Source organism: Gobio gobio, assembly GCF_949357685.1.
Source record: "Gobio gobio genome assembly, chromosome: 1".
Classification (NCBI taxonomy): Eukaryota; Metazoa; Chordata; class Actinopteri; order Cypriniformes; family Gobionidae; genus Gobio; species Gobio gobio.
In genome coordinates, this window is record NC_137097.1 from 27,598,078 (window position 1) to 27,621,444 (window position 23,367).

General features: G+C 38.0%; 1 protein-coding gene across 2 annotated transcripts; it reads left to right on the top strand.

Moving 5' to 3' along the window:
• Positions 1 to 11,673: 11,673 nt before the first annotated feature.
• sstr2b (somatostatin receptor 2b) lies at positions 11,674 to 22,716 on the top strand. Of its 2 annotated transcripts, none has more exons than XM_079818236.1 (2): positions 11,674 to 11,814; positions 20,410 to 22,716. In XM_079818236.1, exon 2 carries the CDS (start codon positions 20,457 to 20,459, stop codon positions 21,591 to 21,593), a length of 1,137 nt encoding a protein of 378 aa, XP_079674362.1. In that variant the 5' UTR covers positions 11,674 to 11,814; positions 20,410 to 20,456; the 3' UTR covers positions 21,594 to 22,716. The 2 variants fall into 2 exon arrangements, with proteins under 2 accessions (XP_079674362.1, XP_079674361.1); XM_079818235.1 differs by lacking the exon at positions 11,674 to 11,814 and adding an exon at positions 16,612 to 16,737.
• Positions 22,717 to 23,367: the final 651 nt, after the last annotated feature.

Here is a 23,367-nt window from a genome sequence, read left to right on the forward strand (position 1 = left end):
ACATTAGGCTCGTTTGAGATTAGATTAGATTAGATTAGATTCAACTTTATTGTCATTACACAAGTACAAGTACAAGGCAACGAAATGCAGTTTAGGTCTAACCAGAAGTGCAATAGCAGCAAGTGCAGGATATACAACGTTTGCATAAGTGCAGGACATGGATATGTACTGAATATATATAAATATATCTATAAATAGAAAGATGGTTATTACTATAAACAGAATTTACAGGTGAATATGTACAGTGAATAATATACAGATGGTTATAACTATAAACAGAATTTACAGGTGGATATGTACTATGAATATAATATAATATACAGATGGCTATTACTATAAACAGAATTTTACAGATAGAGGTATACAATGATATGTTAGGCTAAAATGAGGAATATGGCAGTGGATTAAGGTAGTGCAATAAATTATGGACAGAAGCTATCCGAAAAAAAGTGTAAAAGTGCAGAGGAAAGTGATTGCATATTACAGTTAGAAGTACGGTGCAAAATACAGATGTAAACAGTTGGTACTGTAAATAACAGTCGGCAGTGCAAATGAGCATCATCCAGTTACGGTGTGGTATTGCAAAATGCATAAGTAAACAGTTGTTACTGTAATAAACAGTCGGTAGTGCAAATAACAAAGTGAAGGCGGATGTGAGGTAGGAGAGTTATAAGTATATGAGGGAAGTGGATCAACGGGGGTTTGAGTTCAGTAAAGAGACAGCTCTGGGGAAAAAACTGTTCTTTAGTCTGGAGGATCCTGAAACGCCTGCCGGAGGGCAGGAGAGAAAACAGTCTGTGTGCTTGGGTGAGAGGAGTCCTTGAGGATGCTGCGAGCTCGATGCAGACAGCGTTTCCTCTGGATGTGCTCGATGGCAGGTAGTGGAGTCCCTGTGATGCGCTGGGCAGTTTTCACCACCCGCTGCAGTGCCTTGCGCTCCGCAACAGAGCAGCTCCCACACCATACTGCCAAACAGTTGGTCAGGATGCTTTCTATTGCGCAGCGATAGAAGTTCACCAGGATAGCCGAGGAGAGCTGATTCTTCCTCAGTGTCCTCAGGAAGAAGAGGCGCTGGTGAGCCTTCTTGACCAGGCTGGAGGTGTTGGTCGTCCACGACATGTCCGCCGAGATGTGGATCCCCAGGAACTTGAAACTGGAGACACTTTCAACAGCCATTCCATTGATGTGGATGGTGTCGTGTGTGCCTCTTGACTCCTTCCTGAAGTCCACGATGAGCTCCTTCGTTTTGGTGGTGTTGAGGAGCAGGTTATTTTCAGTGCACCATGTGGCCAGGTGCTGGATCTCATCGTTGTTGCTGATGAGACCAATCACCGTTGTGTCGTCCGCAAACTTGACGATGGAATTAGATCCATACACAGGCTTGCAGTCGGCTGTGAAGAGGGAGTAGAGAAACGGGCTTAGCACACAGCCCTGTGGTACACCAGTGTTAAGAGTGATGGATGTGGAGCAGGTGAATCCTGAACGAACATTCTGGGGTCTGTCAGTTAGGAAGTCCAAAATCCAGTTACACATTGAGGTGTTGATGCCCAGGTCTCCAAGTTTGGCTATTAACTTGGTTGGGATGACAGTTTTGAATGCTGAGCTGAAGTCAACAAACAGCATGCGTGCGTAAGTGTTTTTATTGTCCAGGTGAGTGAGCACAGAGTGCAGTGCCATGGAAACGGCATCCTCTGTGCTCCTATTGCTGCGGTAGGCAAACTGGTGTGAGTCCAATGTGGATGGTAGAGAGTCTTTTAGGTGTTCCAGGACCAGCCGCTCAAAGCACTTCATGACGATGGGTGTGAGTGCTACAGGGCGGTAGTCATTAGGGCACCTCGGGTTAGAGTGTTTTGGCACTGGCACAATGGAAGTGCGTTTAAAGCATGAAGGTACAGCTGCTTGGGCAAGAGACAGGTTGAAAATGTCTGTAAAAACCTCAGCGAGCTGCTCCGCACATGCCCTGAGAACACGACCAGGGATGTTGTCTGGTCCAGCAGCCTTGTGCGCGCTGATCCGGCTCAGTGACTTGCAGACATCTGTGGTGGAGAGTGTGATTGGTGGGTGGTCATCTGAGGGTTTGAGCTTGGTGGCAGTCTCTTTCAAAGCGAGCATAAAAGTGATTTAGCTCGTTCAGGAAGTTGACATCAGTGGCTGCGGGGGTGGAGTGGGGGGGGTTTGTAATCACTGATGGCCTGAATGCCCTGCCACATGCGTCGAGGGTCAGAGTTGGAAAAGTGTCCCTCTATCTTTAGCTTGTAGCAGTGCTTGGCCTTTTTGATCCCCCTCTTCAGGTTTGCTCTGGACGTACTGTAGGCTTGTGCATCTCCTGATCTGAAGGCAGTATTGCGTGACTTCAGCAGGAGTCGCACTTCCCTGTTCATCCATGGCTTCTGATTTGGGTATGTGGTGATCTGTTTCTGGGTTGTAACACTGTCAATGGTGGTATTGATATGATCCAATACAGAGGAGGTGTAGGAGTCAATGTCCGTGTGAGCGCCACTGGTGGCTTGAGAAGCAAACACACTCCAGTCTGTGTGTAGAAACCTTTCCTGGAGTGTGGAATCAACCCCCGCAGGCCACACCTTGATGGTCTTCACTGATGGCTTCACACGGTTGATGAGGGGTGCATATTTGGGGATGAGGAACAAAGAAAGGTGATCTGACTGTCCCAGGTGGGGGAGGGGTGTCGCAACGTAAGCGCCAGCCATGTTTGTGTAAACATGGTCTAAGGTTTTGTTTCCTCTGGTGTGGCAGGAAACATGCTGGTGAAACTTGGGTAGCACTGACTTTAAATTTGAATGATTAAAGTCACCTGCAACAATAAAAGCAGCTTCCGGGTGATCAGTCTGTTGTTTACTGATGGCTGCATGAAGTTCTTTCATAGCAAGCTTGGCATCAGCATCCGGGGGAATATAGGCTGCAGTTATAATGGTGGAAGTGAACTCCCGCGGTAGATAAAACGGTCTACATTTAACCATGAGAAACTCGAGGTTAGCTGAACAATGACTCCCAACAACAGCAGAGTTTGTGCACCAGGCTTTGTTAATGTAAATGCACAATCCACCACCTCTGGTCTTACCGGAGCCATCTAATGTTCTATCCGCCCGGAGCGTGTGGCATCCCGCTAGCTCAATAGCGGTGTCCGGTATTCCGCCGTTTAGCCAGGTTTCCGTGAAGATTAGGACGTTACAGTTCAAAAGTTTCTTGCTGTGTGTGATGCTGAGTCGAATCTCCTCCATTTTGTTCACTAGCGACCGTACATTGGCAAGGAAAATACTGGGTAAAGAGAGCCGATGTGGGGTTAGCCTTGAGATGAGCAAAATCTGCGCAGAACCGATCACCGGTGATCAGCGCGAGATGCATTACGGTTAGAAATGTGTCCGAACGTGGTCCGACTTGCTCTGATGTCATGCGGATGTGTGTTAAAAAACTCTCGCGATGGCAAGGCGGACGTGTCGGATTCTGCAGTTGGGACTTGCTGCCGACACAGCTTAATGCTTATTGGTTTAAACAACCGTGATGTATGGTTCTTTTTTTTAAATGTTTGATTTTAAAACTCTGATATCATGTTTTTATGTGTGAATATTCCCAAACTCTCGGACAGTGCGATCTCTCTGTGGGTTATGTGATTGTTGTCATATTTATAAAAAAATATATAAAAATGTAATTAAAGTAAAAATTATTGATTAACACGTCTTTCGAATGGAAATAAATAACAAAAACTTTGGGTGTCTTGTTCATAATACTTATTTTCCTATTAAAGTAACAGAACTTAAATGACATCCAGTTTATCAGCAACAAAGCGCACGAGTGTGAATCCTGCGATATCCGCCTTTGATCTCGCAGGTGTCTGATCCACAACGAGATCTTGCCTGCACTTTTTTCACTCCTCCCCTCACTGCAGCCGCCTAGTCTCGGCTGAATTTCAGGCGAGGCTAGGCGCATCTCAAACAAGCCAAATACAAGTCTCGATACGGAGCTCCGGTGGGAGGTGGGTCAGAAGCCTCGGTATCAGGCGTAACATCACTACTTTCATGCAGGTTTTTTTGAAGACAGTTATAGCCAAGGCCTGTAAAGCTTTTGTGACTTCTACAAACAAAATCCTTTGTGTTTATTGAATTGCTTGAAGAGAGATAACAGTCCATAAAAGGCTGATCCAGACACCAGCCAGCTGCTATGGATTTTTCCTTGCTCTAGGGTGATTTGAGGTTACAGTTTAGATGAGTGTGGCACAAAGTACACTCTTTATCTACTTTGCCTTTCAATCTCTCTGGCATACTGGCACAGCTTAGGATTCCTAATTCTTATTCTTTTTTTTCTTTTCTTTTTTTTTGTATTTCAGACTGAATACATCTACAGAACTCTATTCTCTCGTTGGACAGCAACAAAACCAAGTGATGGCTGCACAATATTGTGTGTAATATGTATTATGCATATATTGTAATATACAATATATTCAATATATTTAATATATTTTTCAGTATATAGCCTATACACCATATAATATATCAATCTTAAATAGTTTACTAATATATTAAGTATATTTTTATATACTTAATATATTGATGATAATTATAAAATATTTAGACAATTCAATAAAGATAGAAAGAAATCTGATTACTTTCCACTTAATGAAGTTGCACTAACAGGAGCTAACATGGGACATGCTAACTGGCCAAACCTTGATCTCTTTGGGAAAATACAGCATAGACTTTAGAAACATTTATTCATTAATTCATCCCACTTTGACACAAGAAATTCAGTGATAAAGATTATAAAAGACATCTGTGGAATCACATCGTTTGCATATTTGCACCAGACTTAATAAGTAAATAATGAATGGAATCCGGTGTGTGTTTTTTTTTATTTATTGTAATAATTAGATACATAAACTACTACATAACATAATATCAATGTAGCATAGACATATAGCAAATGAAGCAAACAGCAAACACATTTGTATTATTCTAAATGCTCTGAGAGAAGAATTATTTTCTGCATATAAGCATTGTATTATGACAATTCTATCCATTTATAACCTATTTATGGAATTTATGAATACATCAGTTATCATTCACAGATTGGTGAAAAAAGTAAGTGAACCCTTGAATTTAGTAACTTGTAGATCCTCCTTTAGCAGGAAAACCTCAACTTGTTTTTCTTTTTCTTTTTTCTTTTTTTTTAAAACATATATGACTTTTGACCCATTTTGGACCATCAAAAGAAATGTAATAATTTGCACCATGTTGGGAAAACAAATAACCTGATTCCATTCTTTCAATTTATGTATGTTGTCACAAATTTTAAAATGCTGTAAAAATCGCAAACCCCACATTATAAAAAATGTCAAATTTGCTCATATTATTTCATTTTACTCCCTAATGTTGACAATCATGTTGCTTTAACTAGATTACAACAAAATACTCTTATCATCCTACACAGCAAAATCCCCAGTGTTAAATTAACACTCCTCAGTGTACATATGTGTCCACACTACAGGGTGTTAAAAGTAACACTTAAGAAGTGTTAAAGTTAATGAGATAATTAAGTGATTAATTAAGTGATGATTGACCATTGGTGATGAGAAACACAAGAACTACAACTGACTTCAGCCACAGCTTTAGATGCAATCCACTGAAGATAAAAGAAGACATTAAATCTCTGAAGATCTCATCAGAGGAGGATTAAACAACTCCACAAACAGCATTACCAGCTTCACACATTACTAACCAGACTGACTTTATTTCTGTCAGACGACTACAGAAGCTCTTACTGAGGTTTAGATGTTGATGATTTATTGAAAATAATAGTTTTGTTTGACGCCACCATTATGGTGATCAGTGTTGCTTTAGTTGGGCTCTTGACCCTTGACTTGTCACCATTTTTTCCTCTCTGTCTGCTGTAACTGTTTGTTACAGTGAGAACAGCAAGAGAAAATTGATGATGACAAGTTGATGACAGATGATGTTGGCTTGTTGTTGGTGATACAGTTGTTATTATCATATAGTGCCTTATTTGCTGATCTTCTGAGAGGCATTGATTATAGTAGCCTTGTGACTCTACAGCAGGAGATCGAGCAGTGTTTTCGTCAGATAAACTGATCAATGTTTAAAATGTGTACAGTCTTGTTTTCCGGTTTAATAACACGTCACACAATAAGCACTCAAACTCCTGCGAGTTGTTCTCACACACAGACATCAAGAATCAGCCTATGAATCTCAACAATGGTGACATGCTTCATGCCGCAATGCATTCTGGGTGCATCATGCAAAACTCATCAATGGCTCCTAGAATGCATTGTGGCATGAAGTTACGTATGACACTGAAGCGTCGATGCGCGTATCGCGCATGCAACACATTTTGTAGTGAAGCTCCGTATCGGGGTGTGTATTGGTTTCCTAGAGTCACGTGACCGATGACAAATGAAGCCTCACTTTCTGTCCAATCACGTGCGCGTTTCACTTTGCGTGTCAGAAGCTTCGTTCGAACCCCCAGATCTTACTTAACAAGTCCTTGTTGCCTCAGTCTGGTTGATGGTTTTGTGAGGAGAGTGCTGTACTTTGAAAGTTAAATAATATATTACATTTAGATAAACATTTATTTGTCACTATTTACTATTTTTTGTTTGTTGGAGTTGTGTCTTTGTATTTTGGTAAAATATTTGCCTTACTGTCATTCCTACTGTTACACAAGCACTATCACTGCCAAGTGTCATAAGCACATTTAATTACAGATGATCCTATCACACAATGTCCTTATTTTGTGTGTGTGTGTGTGTGTGTGTGTGTGTGGAGAGAGAGTAGGCCTACGTTACTTGTAATAACCATCTTATTGAATCATATAAGCTCATATTATATTTTATTGACACACTTTAATGGGTAAATTAATTTATTTACTGGACACATTAAACACAAACATAAGCTTTTATTTGTACACATAGCATTGAAACGATGGAGTGTGTTGTGGTTGCTTCATCTGACTGAGGTTCTTCCACAGACTTCTGCCTGCTTTATTTTAAATAAGCACCAGATGGCACTGTTCTTGACACTCTCGAAGCTTTGAATCTTTTCCCGAAACAGTCAGGGTAAAGCCTCACTGCTTCATGAGGCTTCATTTCCACATCACTAGCATGAAGCATGTCACCATTGTTGAGATTCATAGGCTGATTCTTGATGTCTGTGTGTGAGTTAATCTCGCAGGAGTTAGAAGTGATTAGTGTAGATTCTGCTTTAAAACCTATTCAGCTTTACTGTTTAAAACTTGGAAAATATGGATCTTTCCTGGAATCACAGTAAAAACAAAGTTAATAGTATATTGCTCAGACTCAGCCATAAGACCAGTGATTTAAATCACTATACAATGATCATATTCTTATCATTGATCAGTCAACAGCATCTGATTGTGTTTACTCTTGCTTTTCTTGCCATAGCAAACTCAGCTACAGCAGCCAGAGAAACACTTACATTTAAATGTCATCAAACTGGCCAACTAAAGAAAACACTAATCACCATGATGGTGACATTAAAAAAAGTTTCAACAAAAATTCAACAAAAATGTAATTCTCAATACGAGCTTCTGTAGTCGTCTGACAGAAATAAAGTCAGTCTGGTTAGTAATGTGTGAAGCTGGTAATGCTTTTTGTGGAGTTGTTTAATCCTCCTCTGCTGAGATCTTCAGAGATTTAATGTCTTCTTTTATCTTCAGTGGATTGCATCTAAAGCTGTGGCTGAAGTCAGTTGTAGTTCTTGTGTTTCTCATCACTAATGGTCAATCATCACTTAATTAATCACTTAATTATCTCATTAACTTTAACACTTCTTAAGTGTTACTTTTAACACCCTGTAGTGTGGACACATATGTACACTGAGGAGTGTTAATTTAACACTGGGGATTTTGCTGTGTATTAACTGCTTTTATGTCCGCACAGTCGGACAATTAATATCGGACAATTTTAAATGATTGAGATTTTTTATTTATTTATTCATTCATTCACAGCAACTTTTGATGTATTTCTCCAGTTTCTTCATGGAAATGAATGTGTAACTATAATTATGAGGAATTGTTTTCCCCCACACTATATCATATCTGTAAAATATGCATTGCTGACCAGTGCCGATTGATGTAATCCTCCTAGTGCTGCATGATGTAATCTTCTGATAAATCCTGCTGTGGCTTTAAAAGGAATGTTGTACATAAGCTGGTCCCAGTTATCCAGAGAAGTCAGAGTTGGAAAGAAATAAAAACCACCAGTGGATAACACTGTGTCACGAAACTGGTCTGACACACACAGGTTGAGGATCCAAATGCAGTTGTTTATTAGGGTAATCCAGAATCGTAGACCAAAATACAGGCGAAGGGTCAAAACCACAGGGCAAACAATCCAAAAAATAATAGGGCAAACAGGGAAATCCAGGACACCAAGCAGAAAGGCAGAACCATTACATAGGAAACCAGAGAGGGCACTCAGAAATGCAGTGACACATGCAAGACTTCACAAAAAGTGAGCGAAAATACAGGGCATATTCAGACACACAGGTGGATGTAATCACACAATAACGAGTCCAGGCAAAGTTTTATGGGAAATGTAGGCCTAGTTCATGGTGCGATAAACCAGATGGAAGGGGTGCCCTATGGTGGAAGGAGTGCCACCCCCACCCCCCATCTTATAATTTATTCATGCCGCTATGCATGCTGGGAGCCATGGGTGAGTTTTGATTGGTGCACCCAGAATGCATGGCAAGAAGCTTTTTGATGGTCACCATTGTTGAGATTCATACGTTGATTATTGAGGTCTCTGTGTGTCTTTAATGACAGAGAGTCAAACCTTTTTTTTGAACAGAAGAACTTTTTAAAAAATTCTGATTATATTGAGAACAAAGTTGCAAAGCAGCTGTAAAATGTGATGCTCATTCCACTTTCCTTCACAGTTGGTAAGTCCCTTACAGAACTAAAAAAAATATTTCCATATATTTATGATTAATATATTACATAAATAAACTGAAAAATATATGAAATAATACGTTAATAATATATTGTTATATAATACAATATATTGAATAATACATACGAAATTGCTGCTTTTCATATATTAAAAACTATATTTACAATATCTACACTGATATTATGTTAATAATAATGTAATCAGATAATGTAATTAGTTGAGTGTACTTAGAACACATAGAAAATGATTGCCTTCAATTTCTCAATGATGATTTACTCAAAGCTGTAAGTTTCTAATATAAATACACACAAAAGAGGGTTGGGACAATGACAGACATAATACATTTTTTGTATTTATTAAACATAAACTTGACTGAATAAAGAAAAAACGCCAACTTAACAAAGACGTTAACAGACCACTACAATCGATGATCGCCAAGAAAGCAACACTCAGCATAATGTGTTTCTTTGTCTTCTCCTACCTAGACTAAAGCACAGGCTCTACTCATCAGCACAATTGTGACCCACAAAACTCAGACAACAGAAACATTTTAAATCCCAACAGAAAATTAAACGATAACAGATCTCTCAAGATCTCAGTAGAGGAGGATTAAACAATAAAACCAGCATTACCAGCTTCACTTATTACTAACCAGATTGACTTTATATCTGTCAGACATCTACAGAAGCTATAGAATTTTCCATTATGGGGATCAGTATTTGCTTTTGTTGGGCTCTTGATTTTTTGTCTTTAGTTTTTCTCTGGCTGCTCTTAATGTGTGTGTTTATATGAAGCAGTTGTTATGGCAACAAAAAAAACACAAAAATAAATTTTGTGGATAATCTGTTGAGAATTGGTTGATATTATAATCATCATTAATTATACTGAATTGCAGATTTCATCAAAAGCCTTATCACTGATCAAAAGTATGTCAGGTTATTAAATTATTTTTTTATATTGTATTATAAGCACTACAATACTAAAACAAGACAGCAAACACCATTTTTTTATTTCAATAAATCATCAACATCTAAACCTCAGTTAATTCTCAAATAGAACTTCTGTAGACATCTGACAGAAATAAAGTCAATCTGGTTAGTGTTGGGAAGCTGGAAATGCTGTTTTTATTGTTTAATCCTCCTCCCCTGAGATCTTGAGAGATCTGTTAGTGTTTAATGGTCTGTTGGGATTTGTTTGGAAATGTTTCTGTTTTTTGGGTCACAATTGTGCTGAAGAATAGAGCCTGTGCTTCAGTCTAGGAGAAGACCAAGCAACGTTGTTGTGATGCTGTTTGTTGCTTTGTTTAAAATGCAGAAATCTATTGCAATCGTTTCTATTATAAACATTGTATGAATACAAATTAATACACAGTCCATCATTGTCCCAACCCTCTTTTGTATGTTTTGATATTAGAAACTTACAATAGTGTTGGTGAAATGAAGCATTGAAGCTTTACAGCCAAATTGTTCACAAAAGGATTCATTTCTCAAGGCTTCATTTGCTCACAATACCACATGGTGGTCAAAGACTGTAAAACAAGCAGATACATTACAGCAGACCTGATGTGATCTGTGATACACTGTATTTGCCGCCAATTAAGGCTTAGATATAACGGTGAAGACAAAAATTATTTTTCACATGGAATAATCTATTTATATGAATATAATGTGTATTTTATGGTGGTATATAATGATTGTATAACATAACTATGTAATAAACATATTGTCTTGAAATGAATGGGGCTATCGAATGTGTGTAAATCAATTCTTTGGTCATAGGCAGGAGGGGCAATATTATCATTATTATAAAACTGGAAATTGGCAGGGTTTAACTGGGCAGAGGGCAAGATTCGAACTGCTTCCTGAACCAGTCAGACTGAAGCGAGGCTTCGAACGTCATCAATGACGTCATTGGTCTAAAGCGATACAAGCCTCGATACACGCTTCACTGAATGCTTCTGGGATTTCTCGACACATGCTCCAAAGCCTCGGCACAGAACATCACTAACTTACGACTAATGAGTAAAACATCCTTGAGAAATTTAAGGCAAACATTTTCCACATGTTTTCTAAGTACACTCAACTAATGACATTTTAGTGTTAATATATTTTAAATACATTTTTCAATACATGAAAAGTGGCAATTCCTTATGTATTATTCAATATATTGTTATATAAACACAACATATATGCAATATATCATTTCATATTTTTTCAGTATATTGATATAATATTTTGATCATAAATATATGGAAATATATTTTCGTTCCATAAAGGGTGGCTTTGGTGTTGGTGTGAACTGCCCTGAGAAAAGTGTTGTGCATTTTTGCCAAAAAGTTTTTGTCTCAACAAAGAACATATCTTACCATCGATTCATGAACACCAAGGTTTTTATCAGTGCTTTGGTAACCTTTTCCAGCTTTGCGCATCTCTTTAATGCATTTTTAAGGTCATGTGAAAGCTTTTGGGATCAGGGCGTGTGGTTCACACTGTCCAATCTTTATTGAGAGAAACACAATGAGCAGACAATTTAATCATGCACAAACACATCAGTGATGAAGAAACATCACTCATGCATTATCTTTACTCAGACACTGTAGTATACATTTCTCTCTTTAATACACATACACACAGACTCTCACAGACTTCTCTCTCTCTCTCTCTCTCTCTCTCTCTCTCTCTCTCTCTCTCTCTCTCTGAGAGGCTTGTCTCTGAACAGGTTCATATCTCTTCAGTGTCAGTTCAGATTGGATCGGATCAGATTGTGTGTTTGGATGTTTTGTAAGGGTTATTGCGATTCAGATGTTCTCCAATGTGCAAATCCACAGAACCATGAGCAGGATCCCATACTGTACAATGCACTTCAACATGAAGGTAAGAATGAACCGTTCTAAAAGTACATGTTTTTAAATAATTTATATGTATTTTGCCCATCAGAAAATTCAATAATTTGATCAATCATGCATGTGTCTGTATTAAAAAGTATTTGAGGATGATCCATGTGAACTAATGGATATTCATATAGAACACCATTTTCATTTTCTGAATATTTTCCACATAATGTTCTTATTTTGATGCCCAATATGCATGAAAGAACCATGAAACGAAAGAGTTGTATATTGAGTGATTTACGTTGCATTATGGTATACAGACATGAGTTTAAATCACAGATTTTGTCAGAGATTATTAACATAGGTTTACAACTTCACTACAATACAATTTTACAACAGGCTGATTGGAAAAACGTACCTTGGGCAACATTTTTGCAAAATGCAAAATACGTTCCAAGACTTAGATGTCACTGCAGTTTCCAACAGAAATGAACACCAGAGGCAGTAAAACAGCAAGCACTTTTAATCCTTTTCATACACAAGTATGATTACAGGGGCAGATTATGGATTAATAAAGACTTGTTTTCACGCGGCTCCTTGCACAATATTATATTATGACCATGTACTTGTGATGCGGAGAGCTCGAAAACGAGTCACGACAAAAGAGCTCAAAGACGAGTTAAAAAAACAAGCTTAAATTGTATGGTTTACGATTGCATTTTTATGTCACATTTGCTTTTGTTAACAAGTCAAGTCACCTTCTTTTATATAGTGCTTTTTACTATACAGATTGTTTCAAATCAGCTTTACAGTGATGATAGGAAATTAATGGAAGAGAGATCGTCTTGGCTGTATCAGCTCTAGAAAAAAGTTATTGTCCAGCTAAAGTGGGTTTTTGATTTATTAATTTCTGTTGTAAAAAATCGTTAGTTATTTACTTTGGGGCCACTTACACGACTCCATTTTAACTAAAATAGAAAACTTTTAATGTGTTCCGCCCGCTCATTTGCAGTGTTTGGTGGCTTGAGAACGCAAACTTTGAAACAGGTTTTGAAATAGTTTGAAACAATATTGTTATCATCTTTGTGTAATCTTCAAAAAACGTGAATCTGTGAGAACGGCGACGGCATGCACGTGAGCATTACGTTTTTAGTCTATAGGCAAGTGTGTTTGAATACATATGTGCGCATGTGCATCATTTTTCTTTACAAAATGACCACCAAATTAATTGTCTGGCATGAACAATACAGCGTTAGTCGTTTCCGATAATTTTGATAACGTTTTCATCTGTACAGAGTGAAAGTGAAGTGAAGGAGGCCTTCACAGGGGAGAGTCTAGTTGACACGGTCTCTGCTGACACTTCAGGGATGCGTTGGTCGTGTTTAGCGCAGGTCTACCATCTGATACGACTGACTACAGTAAACCTCGGGATAAACAGAGGGACTAACTTTAGCGTAGATGCCATTCTTCTTATGATGTAACAAGTACATCAGGTGTTTTGGGAAGTGTTCCCGGTTCCAGCAGACCTAGTTAATGCAGCCTAAAACAATAATTTAACTGATTTGAAAAATATAAATTGAAAATGTTCTGTGTGTATGCCATAGTAAAGTGATGTGTTTTTAGTCTAGATTTAAACTGACAGATTGTGTCTGCTTCTCGAACAATGCTAGGAAGACTGTTCCAGAGTTTAGGTGCTAAATAGGAAAAGGATCGACCGCCTGCATTTGATTTTGATAAGTAGGATTCAAACCATGCTAATGCAATTCCACTAATGCCAACATAATTTTCGAGTCTATTCAAAAGACCTAAGCCTACGCTATCGGGTTTAGTGTAGGTGTACATTATTTTAAAACAGGATGGAGCATTAATCTTTTAACGCCACTCACTGGACATTTCACTTCAGAACTGCAGTGATACGTACACAAACGTAATAAACTGTTGCCATATTCACATTCATCTGTTCCGGAAAAAAAATTAACGCTTTTAGCACCACTCACTGGACATTTTACATTGAAACTGTCACAAAATGTGCACAATGCAACGTATTTTGCGTCTTTCAAAAATGTTGCCAAAGGTACATTTTTCCAAAGAGCTGCAATTTTGGGAAAGAAACTAACTAAAAAATGTTATATACAGAAAATTAAATAAAAACATGAGGTTTACCAATAACATAAATAGAAAATGGTTTTATTAACTTCATAAAACTTACCTTCATCTCTAGATGGAATAAACACCTTTCGGCTTAAACTTTCTTGCATGTGTCTTAAAGAGACACTAATAAACTAGTAACAAATGAAACACTTTACATTGACATTATCAGCTTTGTTCTGGCAGTGAAGTGACAGACACTTCCGGTCCTGAAGCTTTGAATTCTGCATTTCACTGACTTTATTACGATTACTATGGAAGCTTGTTTCCACCATCTAAAAAGATAATTGCAACTTTTTATCTCACAATTGCAAGATATAAACAAAAAAATGGTAAGAGATGGTTTAACTGTAAAAGACTGTAGAATGCTACGGTGAAAAACTGTTAATTGGTTAGCTGAAAGTTCCCTTTCGATAGAATCACTCGTATTGAGTAGCATACACTAGGAGTGAATTAACCCATTATACAGTGATCATATTCGTATCATCAAGCAACCGACAGCATTGGACTGAGTTTTTCTTGCCATAGCGAACTCCGTTACATCAGCCAGAGAAACACTAACATAAAAAATTTGTCAAACTGCCCAACTAAAGAAAACACTGATCACCATGATGGTGACATAAAAAAATAAAAATAAAAATTTAAACACAAAATCAACTAAAACATTTTTTTAATTCTCAATAAGAGCTTCTGTAGACGTCTGACAGAAATAAAGTCAGTCTGGTTAGTAATGTGTGAAGCTGGTAATGCTGTTTGTGGAGTTGTTTCACCTCCTCTGATGAGATCTTCAGAGATTTAATGTCTTCTTTTATCTTCAGTTTATTTAATCTAAGGCTGAAATCAGTTGTAGTTCTTGGGTTTCTCTTTTCTTCAGTGATTCTGAAGATTTCAGGTGTTCATCATTAATGTGCAATCATCATTCAATTAATCTCTTAATTATCTCATTAACTTCAACACTGATTCAGAGTTACTTATAAAACTCTGGGTGTGGATTATATAAACTCTGAGCAGTGTTAATTTAACACTGGGAAATTTGCAGTGTAGCATATGCTACGCAATAGGAGTGAGTCTCTCAAAAGGGAAAGACTTGGTAACTAACGTAACCTCGGTTCCCTGAGAGAAGGGAACGAGTATTGCGTAGCTTGTGCTGGCTCAGGGTGTCGCTTCAGTTGATTTTAACCCTGGCGTGACATGGTCTTTTTAGACTCAATTTGCAAATTCAGGCGGACTGTTTAGGCGGGAGCACAGGTAGTCACCTCATTGGTCCTCCCACATGCCTCGCCATAGGTTCCTGCAGTTGCCGCAGCACAGCCAATCAGCACGTAGGCAAGCTCTGCTGTATCTGCTGTGCAGCCGCACTGCATTTTACATGGATAAATGATTTAAGGATAAAAATTTTGCTTCAATTCTCGAGGAAAAGGAGTTCCCCCTTAGCGTATCCTACGCAATACTCATTCCCTTCTCTCAGGGAACCAAGGTTACGTTAGTAACCGAGTCGTTTCCGTACTATATAGGGTAAATAACTGTAATAGATCTAACCTTACATTTAATTAAATTTACAGTTTTTGGAAGTGAAAAAGAAGTTGTTGTGTAATTTACATTGAAAAAACATAAATTTACATTCCCAGAATTCTCTGCGTGACACTTCACATTTTATGTATTTTAGTTAAATAATCTTTTCTTCTTAGTTTTTTCTAATCAGTTATTTTTAATCTTTCTAATCTTTTCTAATCGGTTATTTTTAGTTTTTTTCTAATTAGTACATTAGTGTTTTATGTTACATCTAATGTAGTTAAATTAATGTTTTATGCTGGTGTTAAGTGCTTGTGTGAATGTGCACCTTCTATATATTAGTATTGCCCCCCTAAAAGCTTTGATTCATCATGCGACTCTCGTCTCCACTGTGATTGGTGGTTGTCAGTATATATCAAAGGCACATTAGTATTTCAATAGGTTGGTAATTTAATATTATTTCAGTTAATTTAACTTAAATCTGTAACACCTGAAATGTTGCTACTGTATATTTTACGGTACATTGCTGGCAACCACAGATGCCAGTTTTTACTGTAAATTTAACAGAATTTTATGTAATTATCACAATATAAACCTTTAAATTATACTGTTTTAGCTGTAAAATAGACAGTAAACTAAGTGCTGTCCAGTAAAACCTAAAATGTCGCTACCTTATTTTTTACAGTAAAGTTCTGGCAACAACAGCTGCCGTTTTTTACCGTAAATTTTAAGTAGATTTTTTTTTTACAGCGCTCACAATTGCGAGGAAAAAGTCAGAATTGTGGATATAAAGTCACAATTCTGACTTTTTTTAATAATTACTGTTTATCTTACAAGTAACAATTGCGAGTTTATATTTCACAATTGTGACTATAACTCTTAATTGTGAGTTTATATCATGCAAGCCTGAGAAAAAAAAGTCAGAAATTAGAGATATAAACTATATATAAAAGAAAAAAATATTAAAGAAAAAGGATTACGGGATAAAAAGTTACAATTACCTTTTTTAGTTTTCTTTCAGTGGCGGAAACAAGCTTGCATAGATAACTGTACACATGCCCCTGAAAAAATGAAAGTTGTATGTGGGTGTAGCTCAGAGAGGGGCATTGATTGCTCAGCTTTTCAGCCTGTTTGTCCTACAGGGATGATTATGACATAAAGGGCATTGCTCTCCCAGGTCAGTCTCTGGACAGTGTGCACTGCATTGCTGGACAGAGCCAGATAACAAGTACATTTGACTGGAGGCATTGAACATTCACACTTTTGGTCCAAGAACGGATTTACACAGCATTATAACAGCTTCAAGGTACAGTAATGTGATTGGAATTTTAGCGGTTGTTATTAGTAATTAAATCAGAAATTAAAAATTTACTCAGTAACCTTTAAATTGGTAAATACTACCCTGTCCAAGATTGTTTAGTATAATGTACCCAAAATTTTAGTTGGCTATGGGTTTTTTTTTAGCACATAATTAACTTGGCAAGATGCTAAGACAATTAATTATGAGTCTTCTGTGTGGATATTGTGATATCGTTCCAAATCTGTCACACACTGTATGTATTCCAGTTATGATGATAGTTTTTAGTAGGCTAAAGTAGCTGCCTCTGTCAACAACAAGGCAGTATCCTCGGTTTTGGAACAAAGACATTATGTGTTGTTTGCATTAGGATTATCACTAGAGATGCACCAATGTATCGGCTTATAACAGCAATTATTTTCACTATCACCCGATTGTCTAAAAACAGCCGATGATCAGAGCTGATGATATCCTGTCAAGGGTGTGGAAAAACGTTTCCGACTGCAACTCATACTGTGTGTGTGTGTGTATATGTGTGTGTGTGTGTGTGTGTGTGTGTGTGTGTGTGAAGAAAAGCTCTCGTGTTGATTTTAGGGTAATTAAAGCATTAACGCATTAACAGTTCAAAAATAGCGAAGTTAAAGTTACTTATGATAAGAAACAATGTCTCAGCTTTCAAATTCTGTCCATTTTATCATGAAATTCAAACAATAAATGCCGTTTGACGCTCCTAAATATGACGAGACAGATCGCTGTAGTGCAGTTTAAGCGGCAGCGCAGATTTATTTTATTATTTAAACTGCCATTCTATGGACTATTTCTAAGCCATTGAGACTAATTTAAACTATCTATCTATCTATCTATCTATCTATCTATCTATCTATCTATCTATCTATCTATCTATCTATCTATCTATCTATCTATCTATCTATCCGTCTGTCCGTCCATCCATCCATCCATCCATCTCATAGCAACCACCCAGAACACCATGGTAACCGACTAGCAACCACACAGAACACCCTTGCAAAAGCATAGCAAAACCCTAGCAACCACCTGAGTACGATAGCAACCACCCTTAGTACCCTAGCATCTGCATAGCAACAACCCAGAGTACCCTAGCAACTGCTTAGTAACACCCTAGAAACCATGCAGATTACCCTAGAAATTAAATAGCAACACCCTAGCAACCACCCCAAGTACCCTAGCAGCCACCCTGAGTACCCTAGCAAACCCCAGAATACCTTAGCAACCGCATAGCAACACCTTAGCAACCACTCAGAGTACCCTAGCAACCGCATAGCAACACCCTTGCAATCACCTCAAATACCTTAGCAAACACATTGCAACCACCCAGAATACAATAGCAAGCGCATAGCAACTACCCCAAGTACCTTAGCAAGCGCATAGCAACTACCCTAAGGACCTTAGCAACCGCATAGCAACCACCCAGAATACCCTATAAACCACATAGCAACACCCTAGCAACCAGACCAAGTACCCTAGCAACCGCATAGAAACACCTTAGCAACCACCCAATTATCTTAGCAACCACATAGCAACACCCTAGCAACCACCCCGAGTACGCATGGCAAAACCCTAGCAACCTATCTATCTATCATCTGACCATTTATCTATCTATCCGTCGTCCATCCATCCATCCATATAAAACCACTTCAAACTTCAAACTATTTCAAACTGAAAACCTTCAAACTTTAAGCCTTCAAAACTTTTACAGACTTTCTGGTCTGGCTTTATTGTTAATTATATATGTATGCTTGAATAAATGTGTCATGAACACAAGTTTGCAACGGAGTTGCATACAAACATTTCCATTTTTATTTGAGCGTAATTACTAAATCTGAAAATAAATAGCAGTTTAATATAATAGTTTGGGCTCTATTGGAAATTTCAACCTCTAATATTGTAGTAATGTACCAAATGAGAGGGTTTCCTGTATAGTTCCCTGTACACTGTAAAAAACACAACTTGAAAAAAGTTGAAATGACTGATTTTGTTTTGTTGGTTCAGCAAAAATCCAGACTGTAAAAATCTCGTACAACAAAAAAAAACTTAGTACTAATTTCCCCTAGCCTTTTCTTGTCAACTCAACTTTTGTAAATAACAGTTATATGAACTGAAAATAAGTTGTCTGTTACACAAAATAATTTTTTTGTTGACTCAACTTGACATTTTGTGTTTTCTATTCTTTAACAAATCTTTTGTAGTTGAGCCAATTCAAAAATTTGTGTCTATTGGAAACATAAGTTCTTATTAAGAATTAACAGGTTCAGATGTAAAAAAAAATATTGAAAATGTTCACCATTTTGGTGATCAGCGTTTCCTTTGTTGGGCAGTTTGACTCTTGGTGTTTTATATGAGTTTGTGGTTTTTGTATCAGTGTTTAACAAATCACTTAATTTGTTGCAAAGAAAGCTGTAACCAATGATCCGGTGATCTAGATCAGTGGTTCCCAACCACGTTCCTGGAGGACCCCCAACAGTGCACATTTTGGATGTGTCCTTTGTCTGACACACCCACATCAGGTCTTGGAGTAGCTACTAATGAGCTGATGACCTGAATCAGGTGTGTTTGATTGAGGAGACATGCAAAATGTGCACTGTTGGGGGTCCTCCAGGAACGTGGTTGGGAACCACTGATCTAGATAACAGCATTATAAAGTAGAGTAGTTAACTACTGTATTCCTAATTGAAAGTGATTATTTATGAATAATATGTTTACCAACAAAAGTTTTATGCAGCAGATCAGTCATTCTGAATTTCAATTCTGATTTTTAAAGACATTACAGGAACTTTTTTTTTTAGACAAAAACACAGACATCATCAAGAATCAGCATATGAATCTCAACAATGGTGACGTTTCATGCCACAATGCATGCTGGGAGCCATAATTTTAATACTTTGTTGGCTCCCAGCATGTATTGCGGCATGAAGCATGTCACCATTGTTGAGATTCATATGCTGAATCTTGATGTCTGTGTGTGGCAAAATATAGCTTTTTTCCTGTAATGTATTTTAAATTCAGAATATCTGAGCTGCTGCAACTAAGTTTTGCTGGTAAAATAATAAAGTAAAATATTGGTCAAAATTAAGATTTATTAGAGTTTATGAGTCTGAAACATAATCATCCTTGTTTCTTTCTTAGCAACAAATTATGTGTTTTGCTAAACACTGTTAACGGCCACACACTTACACAAAGAGGCTAACTACCCAACCAAAGGAAACACTCATCACCAAATGGTAAGGATTTTCAACAAAAAAATTCAACTTCTGTTTCCAATGGACAACATTTCTTGAATTGGCTCAACTACAAAAGATTTGTTACAGAATAGTTCCATATCTCCAGAAAACAAATAATGTCAAGTTGACTCAGCTAAACATTTTTTATGTCAAAGACAACTTATTTTCAGTTCATATAACTGTTATTTACAAAAGTTGAGTCAACAAAAAAAAAAAGCTAGGGGAAATTGGTTCTAAGTTTTTTTTTTTTGTTGTACGAGATTTTTGCTGAACCAACAAAACAAAATCAGTCTTTTCAACTTTTTTCAATTTGTGTTTTTTACAGCGTGTGAATTTTTGCTGAACCAACACAACAAAGTCAATCATTTCAACAAGTTGTGTTTTTTACTGTGTAGCTCATTTACCATTATACTGTTTTCTCTAGGCAGTATCTCACACCTAATGGAGTTGGGAATCTGAGAGAAGTCTATAATGGATTCCTGGACAATTTCATTCTCACCCAGTAACTTCCCCAGTAATCTGTCTGAGCTCCCCATGTATGATGGCATCCTGCTCGGCAACATATCCGAAGAAGGCCTGAGAAACGAGACCGACCAGAGCTTGACCAAAACTAGCACAGTTGTCATCACCTTCATGTATTTTGTGGTATGTGCTATTGGTCTTTGTGGAAACGCTCTGGTCATCTACGTCATCCTGCGCTATGCCAAGATGAAGACGGTTACGAACATCTACATCCTGAACCTGGCCGTGGCAGATGTACTGTTTATGATGAGTTTGCCTTTCATCGCTATCCAGTTGGCGCTGGTGCACTGGCCGTTTGGGGCAGCTCTGTGTCGCGTGGTCATGACTGTCGACTCTCTCAACCAGTTCACCAGTATTTTCTGTCTCATGGTGATGAGCATTGATCGATATCTGGCTGTGGTGCACCCCATAAAGTCGACCAAATGGAGGAAGCCCCATGTCGCGAAGGCCATCAACCTGGCCGTGTGGGTCGTGTCGCTCATGGTCAACCTCCCGATTGTGATCTACAGTGGACTGATCACCAAACCCGACGGCTGCTTCTGCACTATTGTGTGGCCAGAGCCCCAAGAGGCCTACTACACCACCTTCATGTTCTACACCTTCTTCCTGGGTTTCTTCCTACCTCTAATGGTAATTTGTCTATGCTATTTGTTCATTATCATCAAGGTAAAGTCTTCAGGAATCAGGGTGTGCTCTAGCAAACGGAAGCGCTCTGAAAAGAAGGTGACGCGCATGGTGTCCATCGTGGTTGCCGTCTTCGTCTTCTGCTGGCTGCCATTCTACATCTTCAACGTGACGTCGGTTACAGGCACCATTAGCACCACCCCCTTTTTGAGGAGCATGTTTGCCTTTGTCGTGGTGCTAGGATACGCCAATAGCTGCGCCAACCCGATATTGTATGCTTTCTTGTCGGAGAACTTCAAAAAAAGTTTCCAGAATGTTCTGTGCTTGAAAAAAGTAGATGATGTTGAATGCACTGACAGCAAACAGAACAAGTCACAAACAAGGAATGATCCTAAAGGAACTCAAAACACAATGCTAAATGGAGACCTGCAAAAACAAGGGTCGCTACTCAGCAACTTATAGAAGTCAATAGAAACTGTGTGCCACAGAACATATGGAATACACAAAGAGAGTAATGGTGTGTTCACACCAAACGCGGATTTAATTATTTGCGCGATTAGATTGCATACAAAGTCAATTCAAAGACTTGAATAGACGCAAATTCGCACCAGGTGACGTGAATGACATGAAGTGGGCAACACGTTTGTCGTGATATTCGCCTCAAACGCGTCTTCTGCGCAAAAATTTCAACTTGAGCAGAAAATTCACATGATGCATTGTCGCGCAAGCCAATCAGCGAAGAGCTTATTGACACGCCCGGTTTGACAGCGTATCAAACTGGGCACCCGTCATCCGCTTGAAGCGGCTGTCATCCAGGCGCATTTCCTGCTGGAGAAGATGATGAAATTCACAGAGTTGTGTGCGCCTCTGGATGGAGCTGTGAACCCTGAAACGTCAGCGTTTGGCTTTCCGGCGTATTCGGGACTTCCACAACAGATACAGAGCAGCAATAGTTATTATCTCCAACATTTTGATGACGGAAAAATGGCAGAATGAAATGTTGTCGATGTGCATGTTTTTATTCATGCAAGTGACGCGAAACCAAAGTTATGCCGCGAGTAAATAGAGCAAGTAACGCGATGCCAAAGTTTGCTTCACTTTTGGTGTGCACACACCATAAGAGGAAACCCAGCAAATGTGATTTCCATTTTAACGCCCACAGTGATGACTTGGTTTCCTAAATATACAAAATAAAATGGAAGAATTTACCCATTTTTGGTTACCATTTTCCAAGTACCACTCATTGGTTAAAAAGTGTAAAATGCATTGTTGATCAATTTTACTCTGAAGTTGTTATTTATGTATATTTATAAAGGGATTTGGTTACACTGTAGTTTAAGGTGTCATTGTTACAGTGAAATCATATATTTAAGTACGGAGTAATATTAATGAACTACATGTACTTTCTATGGGGTTAGGGTTTGGTTGAGGATTAATTGCATGTAATTATACATCATTAACTGTTATTACTATGGTAAGTACATGTAACATGTAACAAGGAAACTGTAAAATAAAGTGTTACCAGATTTCCTACAGCGTCGTTTTAGAAAGAAGAAAACATTTACTGTAGTACTCAATCACCAGTAAAAAAAGAAAAAAAAGATGAAAATTGCTTCACTTATTTTGATGTGTTAAAGCAATGTAAAAACATTTGTTGCCATAACTTATTGAGAGTACATTTATTACAGTGTATTTAGTTTTTCTGTTTTTTAGTTATTTATCTTTTATCCATGGAGATGTAGCAACTGTAAAAACTGCACATAATGTAATAAGTATTACATTATTATTGTAATAAAATGTTCATAATGTAATAATTTTCTCAAAATGTAATAAAATCTTGAGCTCATATGAATATTTAAATGCTGCCCAGGTAGCAACATTGTGTCGGCCCAGATCTGGCCCACATCTGGCACTTGTGGCATACTGATCTGGCACACATGCTGCGTGGAATGACGGCCTTTGAGTGGACCACTCCTGTTTGCCAGATCTGGGCCACTCAAGGGCCGTCATTCCACACAGCATGTGGGCCAGATCAGTATGCCACAAGTGCCAGATGTGGGCCAGATCTGGGCCGATTTCACAGGTAGTTTAAGACTGGCTTTAGATTAAAAAAATTTACTGTTAGGGAATACTAATATTTTTATGTTTTAAAAGCTATTATATTAATGAAAATATGACATGCTTTTGGTGATTTTATAATGTAATAATTTTGTAAAAATTGTTACATTATGAGTTC